The 26,715-nt window shown below is 47.6% G+C and overlaps 2 protein-coding genes across 2 annotated transcripts; both read left to right on the top strand.

Annotated features, from left to right (window-relative positions):
- Positions 1–13,696: 13,696 nt before the first annotated feature.
- On the top strand, positions 13,697–13,909 carry LOC128580514 (MIEF1 upstream open reading frame protein). Its single transcript, XM_053582429.1, has one exon. The coding sequence runs from the start codon at positions 13,697–13,699 to the stop codon at positions 13,907–13,909; it is 213 nt and encodes a 70-aa protein (XP_053438404.1).
- On the top strand, positions 13,839–26,211 carry MIEF1 (mitochondrial elongation factor 1). Its single transcript, XM_053582428.1, has 5 exons — positions 13,839–14,021; positions 20,855–21,005; positions 22,438–22,615; positions 22,806–23,068; positions 24,057–26,211. The coding sequence occupies exons 2-5, from the start codon at positions 20,862–20,864 to the stop codon at positions 24,861–24,863; spliced, it is 1,392 nt and encodes a 463-aa protein (XP_053438403.1). The 5' UTR covers positions 13,839–14,021; positions 20,855–20,861; the 3' UTR covers positions 24,864–26,211.
- The last annotated feature ends 504 nt before the right edge of the window (positions 26,212–26,715 follow it).

Raw genomic sequence — 26,715 nt, 5'->3', positions numbered from 1 at the left:
AGTCCAGTGTAAACATTTATCTACCCTCATGAGCCCAAGTGCTTTAAGCCACTGAGCTATAGGGTCTTTCTTGTACAGCTTACTTGTGCCCATAGATAACTGATATAGTTTGCTTTCCATTAATGACAGAAAAGCCAACCAACTAGTAAGACAAGGAATTTATTGGCTCGCTTATGTTAAAGTTCCTGGGTAAAGTTGACTTCAGGTACAGCTGGAGGCAGAGCTCATTGTCACATTGTCATCTAGCTCTCTGTGGCTGAGGTCAGCTCCACTTGTCCAGTTTTGTTTTGTTTTTTTTTGAGACAGAGTCTCATTCAGTTGCCCTGGGTGGAATGCGATGACATTAGCCTAGCTCACAACAACCTCAAACTCTTAGCAACCTCAAATAATCCTCCTGCCTTAGCCTCCCAGATTATAGGCGCCTGCCACAATTCCCAGCTAGTTTTTCTAGTTTTAGTAGAAATGGTCAGGTCATTTTAGTAGAAATGGTCATTTAGTAGAAATGGTCACTCTTGGTCGGGCTGGTCTTGAACTCCTGAGCTCCAGCAATCCACCTACCTCGGCCTCCCAGAATGCTAGGATTACAGGCGTGAGCCACTGTGCCCGGCCTCCACTTCCCAATTTGTTTTGTCCTTATTCTCAGACACATTCACCTCCACTGTCTCAGTTTCATACTCAACACAGAAGAAAGAACTAGAGCTCCCCTCCCTCAATGCCCTGGGCCTGGATCTCATGGACTTAAATTCAGTCATCCCTGAAGGGACCAATGAAACTTGATGGAGTTGGATGGAATGTGCTGATGGATTTAGAACAATCAAAGCCCAATCTATTGGCTGAGGAGGAGGGAGGCTGGTTCCCCAAAAGAACTCTGGGGCCTAGATCTCACCCTTGCCTCAGCTGCCCCCAATAGGACTTTCGCCACCCCTTGATTCCCTTCCTTTCTTGGGTCCTCATCTGTAACTTGGGTATCTCCAGAGGTCACAAGGAGCATGATGAAAGCTCCATGAGTGAGAACAATAGTCATCAAGGTCCATCCTCACCCTCTACCCCCCTCCATCTGGTACATGTGACACGTAGGTCATGTATCCTTTTTGGGGACTTCCTCTCTCAGTCTTTTTGACTCATCTGTCTCATGGCTCTCCTCTTCCTCCTCCCTCTAAAGCCCTCCTTCCCAGTTGTCTTCCTGGGTTCCTCATCCCTTCAATAAGGGGCTTGCCAGGGCTTGATCCCAAGCCCATTGCTCTCCCTGCCATTCCTAATGCTCACAAAGGTGAGGCTGGCTCCATCTTTCCTAGGAGTCCTGAGCATCCAGCCCATGGAGCCAGCTGCTTGCTGGACAAGCCCACAAGGTGCCAAGGTCACCTTCAACACCATAGGACCAAAAGGGAATTCAGCTTCCCATAAGAATTTATAACCTCATAAATTCCTTTTTGTTAAAGACACTTTGGGTTGGATTTTCTGTTGTTTACAACCCAAAGCATTCTAATTTATCAAATGGAAACCTTCCTTGGTGAATTTGCTTACACTGTTCTCTCAGCTGGGCACATTCTGTCATCACTTTGTGCCTAACTCTCCCTCTCTCTTTGAGGCTTCACTCAAATGGCAGGTTCTCGAGGACCACACCTGGGTTAGGTGTGGATCCTCTGGGATCCCATTGTGCCTGCAGTGTCTCTAGCATTGCTCTTTCTACATGGTCTTATAAATGCCCACTTTATGGTTGTCTCCACACTTGGGAGCCATCTCCAATGCTGCCTAGTGCCTAAGACCTCCCTGGAATTCTGTTTCCTGAGTTCCCCAATCTACCAGCCTTTAGGGTAGGGATCTGTCACATATAACCTAAAAGCAGAAGGTTTCCTATGGTTCACATTTCCTCCTCTTCAAGGCCTTACCCACAGGATTGATTGCTTCCAAGTTTTATCAACCCAGCCTGGTCCAGACTTGCTACTGCTGTTGAGTATCACATACGAACAGCCACCATGGTGTAATTAGAACCTCCAGCCCAACCTGCCAGTCTGCCTTCTAAAGGCCCAGAAGGCCTCACACCAGGCCCCAGTTAGGATACTCAGCCTTCTAGAAGGTCACATGGGTCAAGGCCAGGCCGTCATCCATACAACTGTCCATAAAGTATTCACAAATAACAATCATCTCCATTTCTTTCATCTGCTCTGTCAGTCCATTCTCATTCCAGTTAGGGAACTTCTAGACTCTTCATCATGAAACCTAAAAATAAAATCCTAAGCCCCTCGCTGACTGAATGGATTCCCTGGCAAAGGGAATCCCAGAAAAACCTTAAAACTTAATTCCTGGCCTAAAGGAAAGGGACGTCAGACATGCTTCCTTATACTCTCTTCCTTTGGGAGTATTTTTTTTTTTATTGTTTGTTTTCAGACAGAGTCTCACTCTGTCACCTTGGTAGAGTGCCATGGTGTCATAGCTCACAGCAACCTCAAATTCTTGAAGAGATCTTCTCGCTTCAGCCTCCTAAGCAGCTGGGATTATAGGCACTGCCACAACTCCCGGCTAGTTTTTTCTTATTCCTATCTATTTTTAGGAGAGATGGAGTCTTGCTCTTGCTCAGGCTGATCTTGAAATTCTGAGCTCAAGCAATCCACCTGTCTTGGCCTCTCAGAGTGCTCAGATTGCAGGTGTGAGCCACCTCACCCAATTGCGACTCCAGGTCTTTAGACAAAGCTTTACTTTTTTAACCATTTATAAACCCAAAGATCTGTGAACCCACCTAAAACCCATAAATCTTCCACTTTGAGATGTCCTGACTTTTTGGGCCACATCAATGTATACCTTACATGTATTGATTCATGATTTTACCTGCAATTCCTGTCTCCTAAAATGTGTAAAACCAAACTACATCCTGATCACCCTGGACACATTTTCTGAGGACCTCCTGAGATATGTTCCCTAGACCAATGGTCACTCATATTCAGGATACACTTCTTTAAATTATCTTACAGAATTTGGGTTTTCTTCTGCTAACAACTATTTGGTTCTATAATACAAATGTTGGCCAAAGCCTAGGGTAAGGTTGGGGGATGGGAGGAAGTAGAGATGATATTCTTGAGAGTTTTAGAAGGCAGAGAATTTCCTAATTCAACTGTTCCAGTTTGTTGTGACCACCTCCTGGGGCAGAGGGCTCAGAAGAGGGCACTCAAGTCTATAAATCTTTGAAAGGGTCAGCTTGATTTCTAGCACTTAAAGCAACCTCAGTAGGATGCTTAGGAAGGACTTTTGCTTCTGCAAATCACTTGTGATATCAGGAAGCCCCCCACTAATGTCGTTATACATGTGACTTCCCCCTTTGTGGAAATTTATCCTTCTGGTTCTGACACCCTCCAATCCCACCAACCATTCCATGCACCCCCTTTGTGGCCTTTCAACCCCATCCTGTACTCAATTTTTGACTGATTATGGCATGGCAGGCCCTGAGGAAGACTTAGAAATGAGCGGGGTACATTTTCTACTCTCTAGGAGCCCAGGATCATTTGGGAGTGGCCAAGGTCTGTTGACCTTGGCGCTATAGACTTTGTAGGCCAGGTCACTCTCTGGAGTGGGGCCGTCCTGTGCATTGCAGAATGTTTCACAGCATCTCTGGCCTCTGCCCACTAGATACCAGTAGCATCCATGCCTCTCCATTTTTTGGTGACAACCAAAAAATGTCTCCAGACACTGCTAAATATTCCCTGCGATGCAAAATTACTGGAATGGCAAACAGATAATTATTGAGCTCCTAGTGTGTCCACAGCAGGCATTTTGCAAACATGATCTCATCTAATCCTATAAGGTGGCTACTAGTGGCCACTGGGGCATCAGCTTTCTCCTGGGGAACTGAGTATTCTTCAGAGGGGGCCTTCTATTCTCCATCCTGCGAGATTTGAGGTGAAGAGCCCAAGATCTACAGGGATCCAGGGCATAAGTTGCTCTGAGACACGCAGTAGGATTTAGAAGCTGGGCTCTGAGCCCTTCTCATTGTGCTGTGCTGCCTCCTAGTGGGAGGGTGGAGGCCATCAGTCACCAGCATCCTCCTGGCTGGCTTGCTTCCTCCTGCCTTTCCTCTTTTCTTCTCACTGAACACCAGACAGGATTTGAAGCAGTTTATGCAAATACATAGCCCAAAATTAAAAAGCAAATGTGTAAAAATTAGAATCATGTGGCTGGGTGTGGTGGCTCATGCCTATAATCCCAGCACTTTGGAAGACCGAGGTAGGAGGATTGCTTCAGCCCAGGAGTTTGAAGTTAGAGTGAGCTATGATCCTGCTAGTGGACTCCAGCCTGGGGAGACAGAGCAAGACTCTGTCTCAAGGGTGGTGCCTGTGGCTCAAGGAGTAGGGCGCCTGTCCCATATGCCGGAGGTGGTGGGTTCAAACCTAGCCCTGGCCAAAAACCAAAAAAAAAAAAAAAAAAAAGACTCTGTCTCAAAATAAGAAAACAAATTAGAATCATAGAGCACCATAAAGATGAAAGAAAACCAAACCTAGGAAATTACCCAAAATGAAACAGGCAATGCTAGGGGAACACCAAAATGTTGATGGCGTGCAGAAGAAAAGGACATGTCCTTGTTGCTCCCTTTGCAGATGAGGAAACGAAGGTCCCAGAACTTGCACGGGAGGTGGCAGAGCTTTGAGGATGATCACTAATGGAGGGCACCTCTGGAACGTGTGTCTTGCCCCATGACAGAGGGGGTATATTTTCCTCTGCTCTGGCTAGGGCCTGATAAATAGTTACTAAATCCTTACTGAATTGTACTAACCTGATGTGCCCACATAACTCACCCTTTCTTGGATGACCTGTCTCCCAGGCCTCTAACTTGCATTATGATCAGTAGTGCCTAATGATATCTGCCCCACTGGCATGTCTCCAAGCAGTCAGCCAACCCAGGGAATCCTGCACCCTGGCAGACCCCAGGCAGCCACCCCTTTTATTTAGGTCCCTGCCTGCCTCCCTGAGGATGGAGACCCACCTGCCTACACGTCAGTGAGAGTTTTGCCAGGCAGTGTTGTCATTACCCTTAGAAGTCACTATGCACGGTCCGGGGATGGTTCCAGGTTTTGCCTCACTGATCTGAGAAGAGGGGCCTCAGGCCTGCTTCCTGCTGGCTGCTTTTCTGACTGTGGCGCCCAGTGGTGTTTGCAGAGGGTTCCTGCCAATGTCAAGCCTTCAGCAGGTATGTGGGGAGGAAAAGCTGTTTTGCCAGCAGCTAGCGTGAGGGCATCTCAGACTCCAAGAACCAAGGGAAGGGCCAAGAGCATGTACAAACGTCATACCTCGTCACATCTAAATCACACTCTGGGGCTTCCCAAGCACTGTCCCACCTCTGGAATATATTACATCTCAATCCCTGGTGTTGCGTCCACCCTCAGTTCCTGGTGTTGCATCCGCCCTCAGCCCTGGACATGCCAAAATCATTACTTCCTTTCTCTTCTCCCAATCTATTCTCCACACAAGGTTGACAGCAGCCCAGATGAGCTTTTGTGCAATTGGGAAGGTATCCCTTCCTCCAGAGATTTTATTTCTATCTATTGAAAAATGGCCATATCAATGGTTAGAGTGCCGGCCTGATACACGGAGAGTGGTGGGTTTGAACCTGGCCCAGGCCTGCTAAATAAATAAATAAATAAATAAATACCTGCCCCCAATTTCTCTGTCTCAACTGTTTAAAAAAAAAAAAAAAGAAAGAAAGAAAACAAAAATGGCCATAACAGGGCGGCGTCTGTGGCTCAGTGAATAGGGCGCCAGCCCCATATACCGAGGGTGGTGGGTTCAAACCAGGCCCTGGCCAAACTGCATCAAAAAAAAAATAGCTGGGTGTTGTGGCGGGCGCCTGTAGTCCCAGCTGCTCAGGAGGTTGAGACAAGAGAATCACCTAAGCCCGAGAGCTAGAGGTTGCTGTGAGTTGTGATGCCATGGCACTCTACCGAGGGTGACAAAGTGAGACTCTGTCTCTAAAAAAAAAAAAAATGGCCATAATATACTGATTCTGTTCAATTGAGACACTGCCAATATACTGATTCTGTTAGATTGAGACACTGCTGCCTGCTAAAGAAATGTCATGAGAAACTTTCAATTCCATGAGGTCTCTGATATGAAAGGTACCCCTTAGATCTGGTATTCTTGTGCAGTGTGTAACATGAACAACAACACCCAGCAGCCCAGCTTCTATATTCTAGATCCAATTCTATCACTTACCCCAATTTTTTTTTTTTTTTTTTTTTGTAGAGACAGAGTCTCACTGTACCGCCCTCGGGTAGAGTGCCGTGGCGTCACACGGCTCACAGCAACCTCTAATCTTGGGCTTACGCGATTCTCTTGCCTCAGCCTCCTGAGCAGCTGGGACTACAGGCACCCGCCACAACGCCCGGCTATTTTTTTGTTGCAGTTTGGCTCGGGCTGGGTTTGAACCCGCCACCCTCAGCATATGGGGCCGGTGCCCTACTCACTGAACCACAGGCGCCGCCCCACTTACCCCAATTTTAAAATAGTGTATGGCTTCCATCAATACAGTGCCAAGTCAAAGCTTCCAAGAGTCCCCGTTCCTCTCTCATGCTTCCTGTCTCATCCCTTGGACAGGAATAGACAGCTGACTTAAAGGCAGTCACTCCACCCACAAAGAGGGTTATTCAGTGATCAAGCTCACATCCCCTGCGCCCTGTTCAACACCACCTGGCACAATATGGGCAGCAGAGATTTCACAGGTAAATGGGGCACTCTCTGTCCTGTCCAGGGATATCAGGTTTTAGTCTGGTGAATATAGGATTGATGACATCCGATGATAGCAAACCCCATTAGGAGGCTCTCTCTTTGACAATGATTTCCAGGTCCCTGGCTGGCCCACAGCCCAGAGTTTTGCTGATCTAGTTACAGGCAACTCCTCCATTTCTGCACTGGCCTGGACTGTCCCTTATGAGGAGCTGGAGAGGCAGAATGGGCTGGACTGAGCTGGTCAACATAAAGGGAATAATTCCGGTGAGACGCACATTTCTCTGCCCTTCTGTCAGGAAGCTTGGACTGCCCCTCACTGCCACCCCTGCAGTAAGGGGCCACTTACTCTCCCACTCTTCTCTGTGACATCACCGCACTGAGGCCCCCTCTTTGGCTTTTTCAACTTCTCTCCCTCTACTTGCCCCTCATCCCTTTGGCCCCCATCAAGGCTAGTAGAGTAAGAGCCCAGCCAACCCAGACTAAAGATGTACAATTGGCTTTTGTTCCCTCTAGCCAGCCTTTCATTGCGCAAAATCACTGCTCCCTTTTTACTTCCCATTTACTCTGCAGCCCCTGTGCTGCCGCTTCCTCCTCTTGCGGGACCAGCTCCTTCATGGGGAGGGACAGATGGGGCCCGTTGGAGCACTGGCCTTTGTGACCATGCCACACTTCCCTCCCAGCCCTCTGGGACACCAGGAGAAACATGTCTTCTAACAATTCCAGTTCAGTATCCCTTTTTATTTTTATTTATTTACTTATTCTTTTATTTTTTGAGATAGAGTCTAATCCTGTCACCCTGGGTAGAGTGCTGTGGCATCACAGCTCACAGAAACCTCAAACTCCTAGGCTCAAGCGATCCTCCTGCCTCAGCCTTCTGAGTAGCTGAGACTACAAGCATGGGCCACTATGCCTGGCTAATTTTCCTATTTTTAGTAGAGACGGGGTTTCGGTCTTGCTCCGGCTGGTCTCAAATTCCTGAGCCCAAAAGATCCTTCTGCCTTGGCCTCCCAGAATGCTAGGATTACAGGTGGCAGCCACCACACCTGGCCTCAGTATCCTTTGCTTCCTGCCCTTTGATTTTGGTGTCTGCAGGCCACCTCCCAGCTTTGTCCTTTCTCCACCTTGGTCCTGTGTGACTTCATTTGTCCCGTGGATGGTAACAGCTCCAGACCTGAGTTCAGGTCCTACTCTTGCCACTGAGGGCTCTTTAGGATCCCATTTCCTTGGCCATAATTGCAGCAATAACAATTCTGGGCTAAGGATTAGGGGAATGGGTGAGCATGTGCTAGAGCACAGGAAGAGATTCCTAAGTGTTAACTTTGGTTCCTGGCTGATGAGAGGTCCAAGTGGGCACTTCAGTGGCCCGAGGACTAATCCCCAGCAGGTCTGGTCCCTGCAAAGCAGCCAAGCTGATCCTTCATAGATCGTGGCCTGGGCCTCCCACTGCTGTCAGGATCAGGGCCAGATTCTTGGTGGTGACCTGTGGGGCCTGCCTGGTCAGCCCTGCCTTCATCTCCAGTGTCACCATGGGTCTGCCTTTCCTGAACTCCTTGGAGCTTCTCCCTGGACCCTAACCCTGTCTTCTGCCTGGGCCTTTCTTGCCCCTACACCAACCCTGGGGACTTCCTAGACCTCCAGGAGACTGAGAATTCTCCTTGCAAACAGTCTATGTGACCTGCTCCCATGTTAGTTAGCATAAATTAACTTCAAGGTCTAATCACTTGGGTATGGGTGTGAGGCCCAGAGACATTGTGAACCTTGTTGATGTCACCTACTTGTCAAGTGGCAGAGTTCAAACCCATGGCTGACTCCAGACCAGTGATGCAAGTGAAGCAGCCAGAAGCACACCTGGCTGGCTATCACCTCGTCTCAGGACAACCTCAGGCCAGGTAGGCTCCTGTGTCCAGCCTGGTGTCTCACCCTCATCTTCCCACCTATGCTCTGCTCAGTTGTGCCCAGCCCCTGCTCCTGCCCTGATCACAGTCTCTTCTGTCTTTCTGCAGTTCCTGTGAAGGCTTTGCTTCCAACATCCATTTGTATGTGAGGACAGGAACTGCGCACCTTATTTCTACGTTCCTGACTCTAGTCCTGGTTCATACTAAGTGCTCAGTAAATGTTGCATGAGTGATTATTTGGTTGACATATTGGAAACATCTGTGTTGGTGCTCCTGGGTCATTCAGCAAAAATGTTTTGTTCAGTTTTGTCTCAGCATTCCATCTCAGGCTCCCTGGGGCCCAGATCCTTGAGAGCATAAGACTCCCCCGAGGTCTTGGCCTGGGACTGGTGTCCTGGGTTTCCAAAATCTGCTTGTGGGCCAGTATTCCCAGGCGCTCTCCCATGCATAAGAGAAATTAGCAACATTTTATGATAAAACAAGGTGTCCCGGGCGGCACCTGTGGTCATGTGGGTAGGGCGCCGGCCCCATATGCCAGGGGTGGCAGGTTCAAACCCAGCCCTGGCCAAAAAAAAAAAAAAAAAAAAGACAAGGTGTCCCTCACTGCGCGCTTTCACACCTTACGGGCCTAATCTTGTTTAATCTTCAATAGCCCTGTGGGGTAGTCCTCTAGACCAGCCAGAGCAAGTGATCACCTCCAACTCACAGATGAGGAAGCCAAGGCACACACAGCTTAATTCCCTGGACTTATCCTCACCACAAACCCATATTCCCCTTCCAAATTAAACAGCCTTGACTTCCCTGACACAGGAAATGGTATTATCTGTCCTGGAAATTTTTCATTCATTCATTTAACAATTAAATGCCAACTAAGTGTAGGTCAGTGTTCTGGGTGAACAAGTGTTTCCCTCTTGCCGTCTAGCCTCACCAGAGGCTGTTGCCATCATTCAGATGTGAGACCAGGAGATTTACAGGGAACCTGCAATGTTAATCCAAGAGACCCCAGAATGCCTCTTGTCCTGGGAAACCTGGTGGAGCCCTGAGATTCAGGTGAGCGTCCCCTACTATGGGTCTCTGGCCTTCAAAATCACCATGGATACAACTGAATACAAGATGACATCTCACTATCCATCCTCCATTGCCATGAGGGCACTGGGGGTAGAGTGGGGCCTCCTCAGTCTGGAAATAAACTGCACCCAGGATGGTGTAGGGGCCCAGGGATATAAAAACCCTGAAGAGCAAGAAATGTTCTGGGGGGAGCTAACCTGAAGGGCAGACCCCTCGAAAGGATCGTCCTTTTCCTTCCCTCCTATAGAATAGGAAGGGCAGGAGAGAAATGAAAAGGTCACCTAGTGTGCCAGCTAGCAATGTCACCAATTAGATTTATTTGGGTCACAAAATCATTTCTTTAAAAAGCAAAGTAGGGCAGTCTGAAAGAGTGGAAAAAATACACATTTAAGAGTAAGACAGATGTGGGTTCCACTGTGACGCCTCTGCTGCTAGCTCAATGTCTTAGAGAAATTATTAAATCTCTCAGGCTTGGTTTTCCCATCTGTAAAATTAGGATAATAATGCCTACTGAACAGGGATACTGGAATTAGATATAATCCATTTATAAAGTATCAAGTCCAATGTCTGGCACATAGGCTCACATCTGTGTGAGGGGTGGCAAGAAGATAATTGCTGGACTTCACCCTTGTTCCCCATACCAAGCCAGCCCTGGGGCACAACTCCTTAGACTTCAGAGTTGTCAGACACTATTGCTCCTAAGTCCTAAGCCTTCCCCAGAGGCCCCAGTGGTTACGTTTCCCCAGTGCTGCTGGGACACCCCATTTCTGGAGGAAGCCTTAGCCCCCTCCCCCACTGAGTGGAGACCTTAGGCCCCTGGAAAGCAGCCTTCTAGTAATCCGGAATAGAGCTGAGAGCTGGGGCCTGACTCCAAAGCCCTAGCTCCGGCTTGGTCTGAGCCAGGCTCTGGGAAGCACTTAGGGGAGGGGCTTTAAGGACTCCATAGGAACGTGGCCTCTGTCCTCAAATCTAGTGAGAGACAGAGAAGTATGCAGATAAATCAAAGAATAATAGGCGCCAATAAATACGAGTCGTTGTTGAACGGGTTAATGGTGTGCACACATTTCTGTGCGGCCCAAAGAAGGCGCTTTAGCGTATTGGAGGAGGGGAGAAGAGGAGGAGAAGACTTCTGAGGGAATCTTTGAGGCAGACCTTGAAGGATAGGAGTTTGCCAGTGCTAACGGGCCTGGAAAGCTGGAACAGCATGGAGGGATGAAAAGAAGGCGATGTGAGAAAACGGATATAAGAGGGCTCTGAATGGCAGTGTTAGTATTCCCTCGGGTACACGGGACCCCAGACCCAGAGCAGCAGACAGCACAGTGCCAGGCCTGATCAGACAGACTCCTGACAGGCTACGGGACTGGCAGGTGATGGGGGACCTTCCCACCGTGACAGTCTCATCGGAGGGATAGGCCACCTCCCGCCTTCTCACCCTGTGCCCACCCGGGATCACAGCGGCGCCCACAGCCTGGCCACAGCACCCAGAGCACTCGGGGGGCGGACCCTGCCCAGGTGACGTCACCCACGGAGGCGGGGCTCGCGATTGTGGGGCGGAGCCCTGTGCGAGGGGGCGGGGCCCGAGAGAGCGTGGAGGGGAACACCGGAAGTCCTTCGGCCTCCGGCAGCCCTCCAGCTCCCTTTAGCCCCTCCGCTGCTCTGTGCGCAAGGTCGTGTCCCGGAAGTGAAGAGGCCATGTTGATAAGTGACCCCCGGGAGGGGTACCGGGCGAGAAGCGAGACCTGAGGAGTGCTAGCGCGCGCGCCCGCGGGTGAGTGAGGGAAGGAATGAGGGCGGGCAGCGGTCGGCAGTCGAGGACTCACCGCGCTTCCCCACAGGGCTGCTGCCAGCGTCCCCCATCTGGCCCTGGCCCAGGCTACCGGCCTGCCGCCCGGGGTCGCGCCGTGGCCCACTCTGGGCTTTCCCTGTTACTCACCACGCCCCAATCTCTGGATCCTCCCAGTCCCCCCTGACCCCGAGCAGGCCTGCCCCAGGCTGGGGGTCTCCACACCCCGGCTTGGCCCGGCCCCCTAGGGTCGGGGCAGGAAGCTATCTTGTAGTAACAGCCCTGCCTCTGACAGTTGCCTTCTGTCTTATCAACTGAATTTTCTGCATCTCTCCCACTAAAGGAGGCCCTTAGGGTCGAGGGGAATGCTCCTGTAGTTAAGGAAAAAGGGACAGGGACGGGCGCTTGCTGTAGCTGGCGCAGGAAGTTGGTAAGGACAGAAACTAATGGCTAGCTGACTTTGGGCCCAAAGTCCAGATCATTTTTTCTAGTCCATTATCTCCTCTACTCGGTATTATTTCTTTATTTCTGAAATAAGGGTGATCATTTATTGCGACGTAGGGATGTTTTGAAAATTCTTTCTACCATTCAGCATATTTTTTGAGCCCCTGGTATGTGCTGCTGAAAAAGTTCATGGGGTACTCAGTGCTGTACACATGATAAAGCCCCAGCAAATGGTACCTCTTACTATAGAGGCAGGCAGAGTTGGGATGGGGAGTCCAGCCCTCCCCATTACAGTTGTTCACCTGTGGGCAAGTTGCTTCCCTGTGGGAGATTCAGTTTCCTGTACATTAAAGTGGGGAAAATGGGGTTGTTGATAGAATGAGATAAGTTGTTACATGGAACATGCTTAGAACATACTTGTAATCCTGTCACTCTGGGAGGCCGAGGAAGGTTGATTTCCTGAGCTCACAGGTTGGAGACCAGCCTGAGCCAGAGCAAGACCTTGACTCTAAAAATAGCTGGGCATTGTGGCGGAGGCCTGTAGTCCCAGCTACTTGGGAGGCTGAGGCAAGAGAATCGCTTGAACCCAAGAGTTGAGGTTGCTGTGAGCTGTGACATCACAGCACTCTACCAAGGCCCACAAAGAGACCCTGTTGTAAAAAAAAAAGAAAGAACATACTTGGTGTATCATAACCTTTCAATAAATGTTCACTATTACTATGAACCCTGGCCAACTTGTAGGTTCTTAGTTTAAATGTCATAACAAAGCACTTTACAAACGATAACACACTGTGCTTGTGTAAGGGTTTATTGTTAAGGAAGGCAGTGGTAGTTTATGTATAATTAAATGTAATATTTATCAAGCACTTACAAACCTAGATAATAGTTGTCCTTTATAGAGTATTGGCCAAGTGCTGTTCTAAACATGTTCACATGTATTAACTCATTTAATGCTTATACCTACTATATGGGCAAAATAAGATTTATTTATTTATTATTGAGACAGAGTTTCACTTTGTCACCCTCAGTGGAGAGCAGTGGTATCACAGCTCACAGCAACCTCAAACTCTTGGGCTCAAGCGATTCTCTTGCCTCAGTCTCGCAAGTAGGTGGGACTATAGGCATGTGCCACAATGCCGGTTATTTTTAGAGATGGGGTCTTGCTCTTGCTTAAGCTCCCCACCCCAACTTGTGAGCTCAGGCAATCCACCCACCTCAGCCTCTCAGAGTGTTAGGATTAGCCACAGTGCCTGGCCCCCAAAATAAGATTTTTATCCTCACTTTACAGAAGAGGGATTGAGACAAACACAGAGAGGTTAGGAAAATAGTCTAAGGTAATGCAGCTCCTAAGTGGTGGTGCCAGGATTCAAGTATAGCTGAAGAGTTTTTCTCTTCAGCCACTCTAGGCTACCCCTTGAGGTATAGTTGAGTCTATTACAGATGCTTTACATGCATTATTCTCAAAATTGTCTTGTGTGGTAGGTACTGTTACCGTACTGTTGTCATTATCATTACCATCATTTTATAAACAAGGAAGCCAATGCTTTGATGATCTTATGAGCGTTGGTGTGAATAACAACCTGTACTTTTCCAGCAGGGGGTGTCTGAGGCTGGAGCCTACTTCTAGCCCTGCTACTAAGTCATAGTGTGACCTTGGTGAGCGCGTCCTCTGAAACTTGGATTAAGAACCCCTAACCTGCACAGTCTACTGGACCTTGTGTCAGTAATTCTGATACTAGGCTTCTGTGTCTTCCCATCTGTTTATAGCGTGACGCTAAGCCCCTGCAAGTCCCCCATGGCCCCATGGAGCCGAGAGGCAGTGCTGAATCTCTATCGGGCTCTGTTGCGCCAAGGCCGAGAGCTTCGCTACACTGATCGAGACTTCTATCTTTCTACCATCCGCCGTGAGTTCCGGAAGAATCAGAAGCTAGAGGATCCTGAGGCCCGGGAGAGGCAGTTGGAGAAGGGCCTGGTCTTTCTTCACAGCAAACTGGGAGGGATTATTTAGGATCCTTTCCTTTCCTCTCCTACCCTAATTCCAAGGGAAGGAGGACAAAGGTGCCTTCTGTCAATACTCTTCTCTTCCATCCCCACCTTACAGATGCATTAAGAAGCCTCAGGTATGTAGACCCTTGCTCCTATAGATTACGTTTTTTCTGATGCACGGAACCAGGAAAGGGAGAACCTTTCTTTTTAGTGGCCAAAGACCTTCCTTTAGTTACTAGAAATTGATGGAGTGGTGGGTGTGGTGTGCATCTGTTATGCCCGATACTCTAGAGGCTTCACTCTAAAAACGGAAATCAATGGAGGGAATACATAATATATTAAGAGAAGTGAGTTCTTTTATCAAGAAAAACTAGGCCCTGATTTTCAAGGTCCACCAGGCAGAATTGCTATCACCATTATATATTATAGGATGTTTTTTTTTTTTTTTTGTAGAGACAGAGTCTCACTTCACTGCCCTCGGTAGAGTGCCATGGCGTCACATGGCTCACAGCAACCTCCAGCTCTTGGGCTTATGTGATTCTCTTGCCTCAGCCTCCCGAGCAGCTGGGACTACAGGCGCCTGCCACAACGCCCAGCTATTTTTTTTGTTGTTGCAGTTTGGCCGGGGCTGGGTTTGAACCCACCACCCTCGGCACGTGGGGCCAGCGCCCTACTCACTGAGCCATAGGCGCCGCCCTATAGGATGTTTTACATGTGAAAATGTTAGAGAAGACATAGGTTAAAACCATTACAGTTTGATTCCAAGCCAACTTACTCTTCAGTGCATTCACTTATATTGTGGGTCAGATAACATTCTTCAAAATAGAAATATATTCTGTTACAATACTACTAAGCAACCCTAGTGTATAGACTTCAGCGTTAAAGTGCATGGGTTCAAATCCTGGCACTGCTAATAATAGCTGTGGGATTTGAGGCAAGTCACCAAACTTTTCCAGGCTTCCCATTTCCTCATCTGTCAGGTGGAAATACTCTTCGGGTTATTAGGAGAATTAATAAGACACTACACACCCAGCAATGTTAGCTCTGTTTACTGTCAGTGCCAGTGTCAAGTCCCACTGTAACCTGATGATTATATTTAATTCAGCAACCTTCCCAGATGACTGGCTTGGGCATAGGGATGAATAGTATGGTTAATCAAAGAACTCTTATCTAGTGAGGAGATGACAGGATTTTTTTTTTTTTTTTTGAGTAGAGTCTCACTTTTACCCTTGGTTGAGTGCTATGGTGTCATAGCTCACAGCATCTTCAAACTCTTGGGCTCATGCGATACTCTTGCCTCAGCCTCCCAAGTAGCTGGGACTACAGGTGGCTGCCACAATGCCCAGCTACTTTTAAAGATGGGGTCTTGCTCTTGCTCAGACTGGTCTCAAACTCATGAGCTCAAGTGCCTCAGCCTCTCAGAATGCTTGGATTACACGCATGAGCCACTGTGCCTGGCCCGAGACAGGAATTAATTCTAGCATTAACAGCTCTATACTAGAGGATAGTATAAATACCTGGGAGACAGTGATGGAAATGTAACTCTGCCTTGGGTAAGGTCATAGGAAGTGATCATAGGTGGCTATAGAAAAGAGAACATTTGGGCGGCATCTGTGGCTCAAGGAGTAGGGCGCCGGTCCCATATGCCGGAGATGGCGGGTTCAAACCCAGCCCCGGCCAAAAACCAAAAAAAAAAAAAGAAAAGAAAAGAGAACATTTGAGGTCTACCCACAAATGAGAAATAGAAGCTTGCTGGGCAAGGGGGGCAAGAATAAGCCTGGAAGTGGAGCCTCCATTTTGTAGTCTGGAAACTTAAGTTGGATGTGGCTAGAATGGCACCTATATAAGGCAAGTGGTCTGAGTTGAGGCTGGGCTGGGTTTGGAAGGACACTGAATCCCTTATTAAGGAGATTGTAATATCTGATCGCGGGCAGACCAACTTTCTAAGCAGGGGAATGACATGGCTACATTTGTGCCTTGGAGGAGCATGCCAGTGGCACCGTGGAGAATAAATTGGTGAGAGGTACTAGAGGCAGCAGATCTGGCTAGACGAGATTGAGGGACTGAGGTGGTGGAAATGGCTACATACAAATACCGTGTGTACAGCAGTAGGACTTGGTGACCATTTGGCTGAGGCAGGAGGAGAAAGGCAATGTAAGGCCTGCCAGCTGGGTGGAAGGTGCTCCTTTGAATTGGGAGAGGGAAAGCAGGAGGAGGAACCTATGTAACAGCTTTTGGTTCTTCTTAGTCACTTAGAGTTGGCAGACCTGCCTTTGGCAGTACAGGGCCGAGACTGAGACAATACCCATAGAGCCTGCACAGGGAGGGAGGCAGATCTGGAAGTGAGTGAATGAGCTGCTTGAAATCTTTGTATTCCTGGCCTTTGTTTGACTGTGAGTTGGGCTACACGTTGCCATCACCACCCCCTAAAAAACAAAACAACCCCCGCACCCCCACAAAATGCCATAAGGTTAGTAGTTTATTTGTGCAACAGATATTTACTATGCATCCAACATTGGGTACCCTGGGGAATTAGTGATGAATGAGCAAAAATGTCCCCCAAGAATCTTATGGTCTAGTGGATGATAGAGAGGAGATGTGAACGAGGTGGGGTTGCATGTTATTTGGACACCTATAGATTAGTTCTCATTAGCATGTGCTGTGGGTTCAAATCCTGGCCACACAAGTTACTGACACAGTGACCTTGGGCCAGTGCTAAATTTCTGCCTTGAATTCTTCACTTGTAAATTGAAGATAACAGTATTACTGACATCATGGGATTGTTGTGAGGATTAAGGGAATTAATGTATGTAAAATGCCCATCACATAGTACAAATAGCTATGTTAGCTGTTCTCATATGTACTTAAGCAAGACATGTTTATGAAAAAGGCTGTGACTTTTTCGAGTAAAGTAAGTTGGAATTTTCCAACTTTATGCTATCATCCCAGGAAGCTACAAGACCTGCATTATTCATCATCCTTACTGTATTGAGGTGATGAGTATTTCTATTCCCATTTTTGTATCTAGAGAGACAGGTTAAATAACTTCCCTGTAATGTTGGCTGAGCCCAAATTCTCCATTCCCAGTCCTGCCTTTTGGGTCTGTTTTCCTTACTTATTTATTTTAGAGATGGAGTCTTACTCTGTGGCCTAGGCTAGAGTACAAAAGCACAATCCTAGCTCACTGCAGCTTTGAACTTCTAGGCTCAAAGGATCCTCCTGCCTCACCCCCCCAAGTAGCTAGGACTACAGGTGCAAGCCACCATGGCTTTATAATTTTTTTATTTTTTTAAACTTATTTATTCATTTAGTTAGCTAGTTAGAGATAGGGTCTTGCTCTATTGCCCGGGCTGGAGTGCAGTGGCATTATCATAGCTTACTGAGCTACTGCGCCTGGCCTGTTTGTTTTTTTTTATTTTAACCATCTTAACCACTTTTACATATACAGTTCAGTAATTCTTTTGTGTTTTTAGACAGAGTCTTGCTTTGTTGCCCTCAGTAGAGTGCTGTAGTGTCATAGCTCACAACAACCTCAAACTCTTGGGCTCAAGCGATCCCCTTGCCTCAGCCTCCTGAGTAGCTGGGACTACAGGTGCCCACCACAATACCCAGCTATTTTTAAAGGGGGGGGTCTCACTCTTGCTCTGGAGAGCACCTGCCTTGGCTTCCCAGAGTGCTAGGATTATAGACGTGAGCCAGTGTGCCCGGCCCAATTCAGTATTATTAAGTACATCCACATTATTGTGTAAGACCTCTAAAACTTTTTTCGTCTTGCAGATCTGAAATTTTATACCCATGAAAAAATAACATTCTGGCGGCGCCTGTGGCTCAGTCAGTAAGGCGCCGGCCCCATATACCGAGGGTGGCGGGTTCAAACCCGGCCCCGGCCAAACTGCAACCAAAAAATAGTCGGGCATTGTGGCAAGTGCCTGTAGTCCCAGCTGCTCGGGAGGCTGAGGCAGGAGAATCACTTAAGCCCAGGAGTTCGAGGTTGCTGTGAGGCCATGACACTCTACCAAGGGCCATAAAGTGAGACTCTGTCTCTACAAAAAAAGAAAAAATAACATTCTTTCTCGGTTTTCCTGAGGAGTCAGGCCCCTCCCTCTTGTTGAGTGCAGTTCTTGTCTCCTAATAGCTACTGCTGCAAGCTTGGAGAATGTACCATGGAGAAGCAGTTTCACCTGGAACAAGTTGAATATACTTTTAGAGTAAGGACTATGTCTTTCTGTTCAACTTGTGGATGATCGCTCCTTTTCCAGGTCATCAGAGCTGTGATACTATCTCGTCTTTGGATTGGGGTGGGGAGCTTAATACATACTGCACAAGCATAGGAAAAGGCTGTTAACAAGCCTGCTCAACTTAGTAGTTTTGATCTCGAGCCCAGGTTAGCATCAGGGTGACCTTTATTTATTTATTTTTTTAGAGACAGAGTTTTACTTTGTCGCCCTTGGTAGAGTACTATGACGTCACAGCTCACAGCAACCTCCAGCTCTTGGGCTTAGGCGATTCTCTTGCCTCAGCCTCCCAAGTAGCTGGGACCACAGGTGTCTGCCACAACGCCGGGCTATTTTTTTTGTTGCAGTTTGGTCCGGGGCCGGGTTTGAACCTGCCACCCTCGGTATATGGGGCGGCACCCCACTCACTGAGCCACAGGCACCACCTCAGGGTGACTTTTATATTTTATTTATTTTTTAATTTTTTTTGTAGTTTTTGGCCGGGGCTGGGTTTGAACCTGCCACCTCCGGCATATTGGGCCAGCGCCCTACCCCTTTGAGCCACAGGCACTGCCCCCAGGGTGACTTTTAGAGATCCTTTTAGCTCAGGGGGAAAAGGTGGAATGTGGCCAGGTGCAGTGTTTCAGGCCTGTAATCCTAGAACTTTGGGAAGGATCATTAGAGACCGGGAGTTCAAGACCAGCTTTAGGACCGTGTCTCTAAAAAAATAAATTAGCCAGGTGTGGTGGTGTGTACCTCTAGTCTCAGCTACTTGGGAGGCTGAGGCAAGAGAATCACTTAAGCCCAGGAGTTGGAGGTTATAGTGATATATGATGACACTACTGCATTCTAGACTGGGCAACAAAGTGAGATCCTGCCTCAAAAAAAAAAGCAAAACCAAAAAAATCAAAAGGTAGAATATAACTCAGAGGACATGCATGATTGCCTTCTGGAAGCTTTTGTCCTATAGATGGAAATCTTAAAGGACTTAATGATGGGCCATGTGTATAGAGCATGTTTACTGTTTAAAAAGTGTTCATGGGCGGTGCCTGTGGCTCAGTGAGCAGGGCGCTGGCCCCATATACCGAGGGTGCCGGGTTCAAACCCAGCCCCGGCCAAACTGCAACAAAAAAATAGCTGGACGTTGTGGCGGGCGCCTGTAGTCCCAGCTGCTCGGGAGGCTGAGGCAGGAGAATCGCCTAAGCCCAGGAGTTGGAGGTTGCTGTGAGCTGTGTGAGGCCACGGCACTCTACTGAGGGCAATAAAGTGAAACTCTGTCTCTACAAAAAAAAAAAAAAAAAAGTGTTCATATACATTATTTTAGTAGATATTTTTTCCCTGCTACAACCCTATGATTTGGGCCATGCAGGGATCATTATCCTTTTTTGTAGCTGAGATGTTAAGTAACTCATTTGAGGTCACCCAGCTAATAAATCTCTGATCTCAGGAATTCAACTCAAACCCAGGCCCTCTTCTATTATGCTACATTACCACCTGTTCCTTCCAGTCTTCATTCAGAGGGACAAAACTGAATACCTAGGCAGGCCCCCTCTGGTTTCTGCTTGCAGGGAGGAAGTGCCATTCTAGTCCTGCTGTAACACGAAGATCATTTAGAGAGCTCCTGCATCCAGTCGTTGTCCCTATTGTAAATACATCAGTAAAGGTTCTTGAGGGTTTTTTGTTTGGTTTTGTTTTTTGAGACAAGAGTCTCATTCTGTTGCCCAGGCTAGAGTGCTGTGGCATCAGCCTAGCTCATGGCAACCTCACACTCCTGGGTTCAAATGATCCTCCTGCCTCAATTTCCTACATAGCTGGGTCTACAGTTGCCAGCCACCATACCTGGCTAAATTTTTCTGTTCTTCATAGAGATGGGGTCTTGTTCTTTCTCAGGCTGGTTTTGAACTCTTGAACTCAAGTGATCCTCCTGCTTCGGCCTCTCAGAGTGCTAGGGTTATAGGCGTGAGACACTATGCCTGGCCAGTTCTTGAGTTTTTAAGTGATAAAACAGGAGACATTGTTGTGTGGGGAAATATGTAATGTTCTACTCTTTTCCTGATTGGGTTTCTCTACCTCAGCTGAGTTTGATATGTCCTATTTCTGTCTCAGTGGACAGTGGAGGGAGGATGGCTAGCATTTCTGCCTAACCTTGCCTATAAATACAAATTTTAACTCTCTTGGCCTCACTGTTCTGTGTATTTCAAGTAGGATATATGTCATTTGGCCAAACAGTCTCTCATTATATCCCTAAACCTGAATCTTCTATTAACTATAAATGGTGGAGAAAAGGAAAGTGTCCCCCAGGTATGAACTCTAATTGGGGAAAAAATATTTTTGGCCTTGGTAGTGACTCAGTTAACTTAATTACTGGACTAAATATGGTCAGAAATAATTTGTTTCTTTTTCAGGGAGGGAGAGGCAGGGGCATGAGGTGTGAAACTAGCAATACCCAATTGTGACATGGTATTAGAAGGAATGTTATTTTATGTTTGAAGAGCCTCTCACTGATCCTATCTCTTGATATCCTCCCATTCTGGGACTCGGAATGGTGAACAACTTTGTTTCTCCTTATGTGATTCCTGGTGTAGAGGACCTTGGATGTAGAAGATAGTAGCAGAGCTCAGAGCAGTATTCAGATCTGAACCCACTGCAAAAGGATTTGGGTTGCTGGAACTCACAGTACTTACTGGGAATTGGCCTGATGGGGGAGGCACAATTCTTGAGTAGTAATGACTGTGTTCTGTCTTCATTCTCAGGTGAGCAATGGCAGGCGCTGGTGAGCGCAAAGGCAAGAAGGATGACAATGGCATTGGCACAGCTATTGACTTTGTGCTTTCCAATGCCCGGCTGGTGCTGGGGGTGGGTGGAGCGGCCATGTTGGGCATCGCCACGCTGGCCGTTAAGCGGGTAAGTGGATACAGCCAGGGCCAGAGTGGGATGTGGTCAGACAGCCTCTGTGAAGTGGTGCTCACCTGGAACGAGACTATGATACTGCTAAAAGAAGTGTAACTTTGTAACTTGGCATTATTATATGAGACCTTAAGAAGATTCAGTAAGTTGGGTGGTGCCTGTGGCTCAAGGAGTGGGGCGCCGGTCCCGTATGCCGGAGGTGGCGGGTTCAAACCCAGCCCCGGCCAAAAACCAAAAAAAAAGAAGATTCAGTAAGTGTACTTCTGAGACTCTGCCCTAAAGAAATCATTGGAGATACAAACAGAAATTTATCCCAGGAAGTAAAAAATTGCAAATAACCAAAATATCCTTCCTTGATTACCTTATTTAAAATAGCAGCAACCAATCACACATATACTTCCAATTTCCCCTCTCTACTTTTCTTTTCTTTTTTTTTGAGACAGAGTTTCACTATGTTGTCCTTAGTAGAGTGTCGTAGAATTATAGCTCACAGCAACCTCAAATTTTTAAGTGATCCTCTTGCCTCAGCCACCCGAGAAGCTGGGACTGCAGGCGACTGACTCTTGCTGAGGCTGGACTTGAACTCCTGACTCGAGCCATCCACCCACCTCTGCCTCTCAGAGTGCTAGGATTATAGGCATGAGCCACTATACCTGGCCCCTACTTTTTCTTAACATTTATCTGTGTACCTTAGATTTATCTTGTTAATTATGTCTGTATTCCCCTAGTAGACTGAAACCACCATGAGGGCAAGGATTTGGGTCTCTTTGGTTTGCACCTAGGCTGGTGTTTTTCAACCTTTTGTATCTTATGGCATACTTAAATGATGTTGATGTAAAAAAAAAAGAATAAAAAAATACTTATTTTTGAACTTCTTTTGAAAATAATTTAATTAATGATCTTTAAAAAATTTTGTGGAATGCCTAAGATTTTCTCCCAGCACACAAGTTGCAAATCACTGACCTAGACCAATGTCAGGCACATCGTAGCCACTCAACAACTATTTGTTGAATAAATGAATGGATGTCCAATATTGTGATACATTCATAAGGTACAGTATTATATAGTTAGGAAATGTCAATGCAGTCCCAGTGATGGGAGGAAATGATTGGAATGATAAGTAAAAACATCAGGTTTCAAAGTATGTAGAATGTGATTCTTATTATGTAAATGAATATTTTTAGAAACAAATATACCAAATATTAACAGTTTTCTCTGGGTTGTGATATTATAGACTAATCTATTTTTTATATTACTTGAGATTTTCTACATGAAACAAAGTATTCTATCATCTGCAACAAAAATAAAATCATTAAAAAATAGTAGTTAAACTTAACTAGGGCAAAGCTTTGGGGTGGGGGCAAGGAAATGGAAGGGAAATAGAGGAAGGCAGGCAGGTATATGTCCTACGTCCTCTCTGTTCTTTCAGATGTATGATCGGGCAATTAGTGCCCCGACCAGCCCTACCCGCCTGAGCCATTCAGGGAAGAGGAGCTGGGAAGAACCAAACTGGATGGGCTCCCCACGACTGCTGAACAAAGACATGAAGACAGGTCTAAGCCGGTCCCTGCAGACTCTTCCCACAGATTCCTCCTCCTTTGACACAGGTGAGAAACTGTGCTAGCCCTCCTGATGCTTCTGCTGGACTTTCAGTACTGCTCCTACTGCTCCAGCAAACATTTCTGGAGCACATGTGTGCCAGCATTGTGCAGGCACTTGCCTTTTGTGTCAGGCCCTAATTTCTGGGGCTGAGGCAGTTGTGGACTGAGCACGTGCCTCTCTCTCTTGCCTTGGCAGATACATTCTGCCCTCCCCGGCCCAAGCCATTGGCCAGGAAGGGCCAGGTAGACTTGAAGAAGTCACGACTCCGCATGTCCCTGCAGGAGAAACTTCTTACTTACTACCGGAACCGGGCAGCCATCCCTGCTGGAGAGCAGGCTCGGGCCAAGCAAGCTGCTGTGGACATATGTGCCGAGCTGCGGAGCTTCCTGCGGGCCAAGTTGCCTGACATGCCACTTCGGGACATGTACTTGAGTGGCAGCCTCTATGATGACCTACAGGTAACAAGGGGGTTCTCATGCAGGGTGGGGTTGGGGACTGACCATGTGCTTCTCACAAATGTTGGTACAGAAGATCAGTGTCCCAGGCTTGCTGGAAAGACCAAGGTCTTGGTTTTCAAATCCTGCATACTGCAGCAGCATTTAGAGATCCATATTGTCATTCTTTGCCCTTGATCTATTCTCATTTTTTAAGTCATATTTAACAACTTGTAAGAAACTATAAGGGGCCTCTTGCTTCCTATATTCTTGTCCCATCTCTTTCTAGTTTTCTCCCTTTATGTAGATTGATAAGGTGATATGGAAGTTTTTTTTTTTTTTTGAGACAGAGCCACAAGCTAGCACCTTGGGGGCAGAGTGCTGTGGTGTCACAGCTCACAGCAACTCAAACTCTTGGGCTTAAGTGATTCTCTTGCTGAAGCCTCCTGAGTAGCTGGGACTACAGGCGCCTGCCACAGTGCCCAGCTATTTTTTGGTTGTAGTTGTCATTGTTTGGCAGGCCCGGGCCGGATTCAAACATGCCCACTCTGGTGTATGTGGCTGGTGGCTTAGCTGTTTGAGCTACAGTTGCCACCTTGAAAGAATTCTTAATTCCCATTCTTTTTTTTTTTTTTGAGACAGAGTCTCACTTTGTCACCTTCAGTAGTGTGCTGTGGCATTATAGCTCACAGCAACCTCAAACTCTAGGGCTCAAGTGATTCTCTTGCTTCACCCTCCCAAGTAGCTGGGACTACAGGCACCAGCCACAACACCTGGCTATTTTTAGAGGCAAGGTCTCGCTCTGGCTCACGCTGGTCTTGAACCTGTGAGATCAGGTAGTCCACCCACTTCAGCCTCCCAGAGTGCTAGGATTACAGAGGTGAGCTACCGTGCCCAGCCTTTTAATTCCCATTCTTATTTGGGGAGTACAAAATAGTGGGACCTGTGTTTGGGGAAGCATGTCTCTGAGCAGAGTAAACCCCTCAAAACCTTTTTAATTCTGCTCCAACAGGTGGTGACAGCTGACCACATTCAACTCATTGTGCCCCTCGTGCTGGAGCAGAACCTATGGTCATGCATCCCTGGTGAGGACACCATCATGAACATCCCTGGCTTCTTCCTGGTTCGTCGTGAAAATCCAGAGTACTTTCCTCGTGGTAGTAGTTACTGGGACCGCTGTGTAGTAGGGGGCTACCTCTCCCCAAAGACAGTGGCAGACACGTTTGAGAAGGTAGTGGCTGGCTCCATCAACTGGCCGGCCATAGGGTCCCTTTTGGATTATGTGATCCGACCGGCACCATCCCCAGAGGCCCTGATACTAGAGGTGCAGTATGAGCGTGACAAGCATCTTGTCATTGACTTCTTGCCATCAGTGACTCTTGGTGACACAGTCTTGGTGGCCAGACCACACCGGCTAGCACAGTATGACAACCTGTGGCGGCTGAGCCTACGCCCTGCCGAGACGGCACGCCTGCGGGCTTTGGACCAGGCCGACGCGGGCTGCCGATCTCTGTGCCTCAAGATCCTCAAGGCCATATGCAAGTCTACTCCGGCTTTGGGCCACCTCACTGCCAGCCACCTAACCAATGTCATTCTTCACTTGGCCCAGGAGGAGGCTGACTGGTCTCCAGATGTGCTGGCCGATCGTTTCCTGCAGGCCCTGAGGGGACTCATCAGCTACTTAGAGGCCGGTGTCCTGCCCAGTACCCTAAACCCCAAGGTGAACTTATTTGCAGAGCTCACCCCTGAAGAAATAGACGAATTGGGTTACACTCTTTATTGCTCATTGTCTGAGCCGGAGGTGCTGCTGCAGACATAGGGCAGGCAAAGGCCAAAGCAGGTGTCTGGTGGTCAGGCCCTGGATTCTCCGTTAGAAATTCTTGGCTACATAGTTGGTGCCTCAAAGGGTCCCTAGGTGCCTCCTGTCTTGCTGGTTATCACCCTGGTCACTTCATACTGGTTAGAATGACATCTCTTAATCTCCTATTTTCTCACCCAACACTTTTCTATTTTTGTTACCAAACACTGTGCTCCCTACTCCCCCCTGCTCCAGCCTGATTTTTCTGGAATGAATTGAGGAAGTGAAGTGCTGGCCTGAGCTGATGAGACCATTTGGTGTTTTGCATTTTGGCCCAGGTTTCCTGCTTCTGTCTGCCCTGCCCTTTGGCCTTTTCCTATTCACTGTGTTTTCTTTTTCTCTCTTGTCCATGCCTTCTGTTTTGCTCTTGTCCCTGGAGCATATCTGCCTAATTAAGATGTTGCCTTTTAGTTGAATGTCACTGAAGAGCTTTGATGGCATGCTTCTAAGCTGAACTCTGCAGAGTGAGTGCTGAAATAGTATTTAGGGTTTCTGGGGGTCAGGCTGGTGGAAGAGCTGGCCTTTGACCCTGGTTCCTGGAAAAGAAGTCCATTCCTCCATCTCCTGACCAACTCCCATTCACAAGTACTGAGAAGTTCTCTCATGGGAACACTTACTTACAGGATAAACTGGATGCAAAGTTATCTGAAGCCTGTGTTTCTTAGTGGCCATCAGAGAGTGCAGAGTGGGGGAACCAGAGCTGGTTAAGAGGGTCTGGTGGAAGGTTTGAGTGCCCAGTGTCCACTCTGCATCTGTACCTGCAGGGGTTGTACAGACAGGGAAGGGGATGCTGCTTCGCATCCCTTTCCTTGCTTTATTGCCAATTAGGACAAGGCCTTGAAGGAACACAGCCTTAGCAGTAGAGATTGAGGGAGGTCACCAGGAGGCTTAATGACAACTGGAAGATCCAGTCACCATCTGGGGCTTGGTGACCATGTTTTCTCCCCTGACAGGCCTTGTTTTCCTAGGATTGCCTTAGAGCAAGAACAGGCCCCATGGCCAGCCCTTCATCCTCCAGTATCTGCCATAGGAATGCAAGAGGGGTGTTAGCTAAACTCTTCGGTACTGCCAGAGGCGCAAGGGCAAGTGAACGTGCACAGACCTCTTCCCTGTCCTGTTTCTCACCCAGCACCTGGGGAGATCGGTGCTAGCTAGGAAGAGAGAGTACATGGATAAAACATACGAGAGGGAGGTGGGTACTTCCTCCTTTCCTTCTGTCCCGCTGCTAAAGTTGCACTATTTTATTGCAATGTAAATGTATCCTGAAGGTGGGGAGGAATTGTTTAATACACCATGTCAGTGGGTCTTATTTTGTGTTTTTTTTTCCTGTTTGTGGCAAGAGGCTGATGATAATTCTGTTTCTCATCTGCCCATCCAGTATTTTGTCCTCCCAAGTCTCATTTTTCTATTCCTACTGCCTCTCCATCAGTGGTATTTTGGTCAAGCTCTCTGCAGCTGCCTCATTCCTTCATGGTGACAGTGACAGGTAAGAACTCCTTAAATAGCATTGCCACCTCAGCAGCCCTCTGAATTTAGGATAGAGGTTCCCGCCCCACTTTTGTCATAGATTAGGAGTCTGAGAACTAGGGTTAACCTTTACTAAATTCAGAGATTTTTCTCCCTTTTTTCAAGCTAAGAACCTTGAGAGACATTCTCTAGGCTGGCTGTTCATCAGCATCAAATGAAAATTTAAAAACCTATATGCCAGGAATACCCTGATGAATAGTATCCAGGGTGTTGGGTGTAGCCTGACATTGAGGGTTCTGATGCACCCATCTGGTGTCCATTAGAGAGAAGGGAGAGGAGAAGATTG

Source organism: Nycticebus coucang, chromosome 3 (genome assembly GCF_027406575.1).
Source record: "Nycticebus coucang isolate mNycCou1 chromosome 3, mNycCou1.pri, whole genome shotgun sequence".
Classification (NCBI taxonomy): Eukaryota; Metazoa; Chordata; class Mammalia; order Primates; family Lorisidae; genus Nycticebus; species Nycticebus coucang.
This window is presented reverse-complemented; position numbering and strand designations above follow the sequence as displayed.

Bases quoted from the DNA above. Each gene is read 5' to 3' on its own strand.
- LOC128580514 (XM_053582429.1), top strand. From the start codon at position 13,697: ATGGCCCCATGGAGCCGAGAGGCAGTGCTGAATCTCTATCGGGCTCTG.
- MIEF1 (XM_053582428.1), top strand. From the start codon at position 20,862: ATGGCAGGCGCTGGTGAGCGCAAAGGCAAGAAGGATGACAATGGCATT. The intron at 21,006-22,437 runs GTAAGTGGATAC...CTGTTCTTTCAG, and splicing joins CCACGCTGGCCGTTAAGCGG to ATGTATGATCGGGCAATTAG. The intron at 22,616-22,805 runs GTGAGAAACTGT...TTGCCTTGGCAG, and splicing joins TTCCTCCTCCTTTGACACAG to ATACATTCTGCCCTCCCCGG.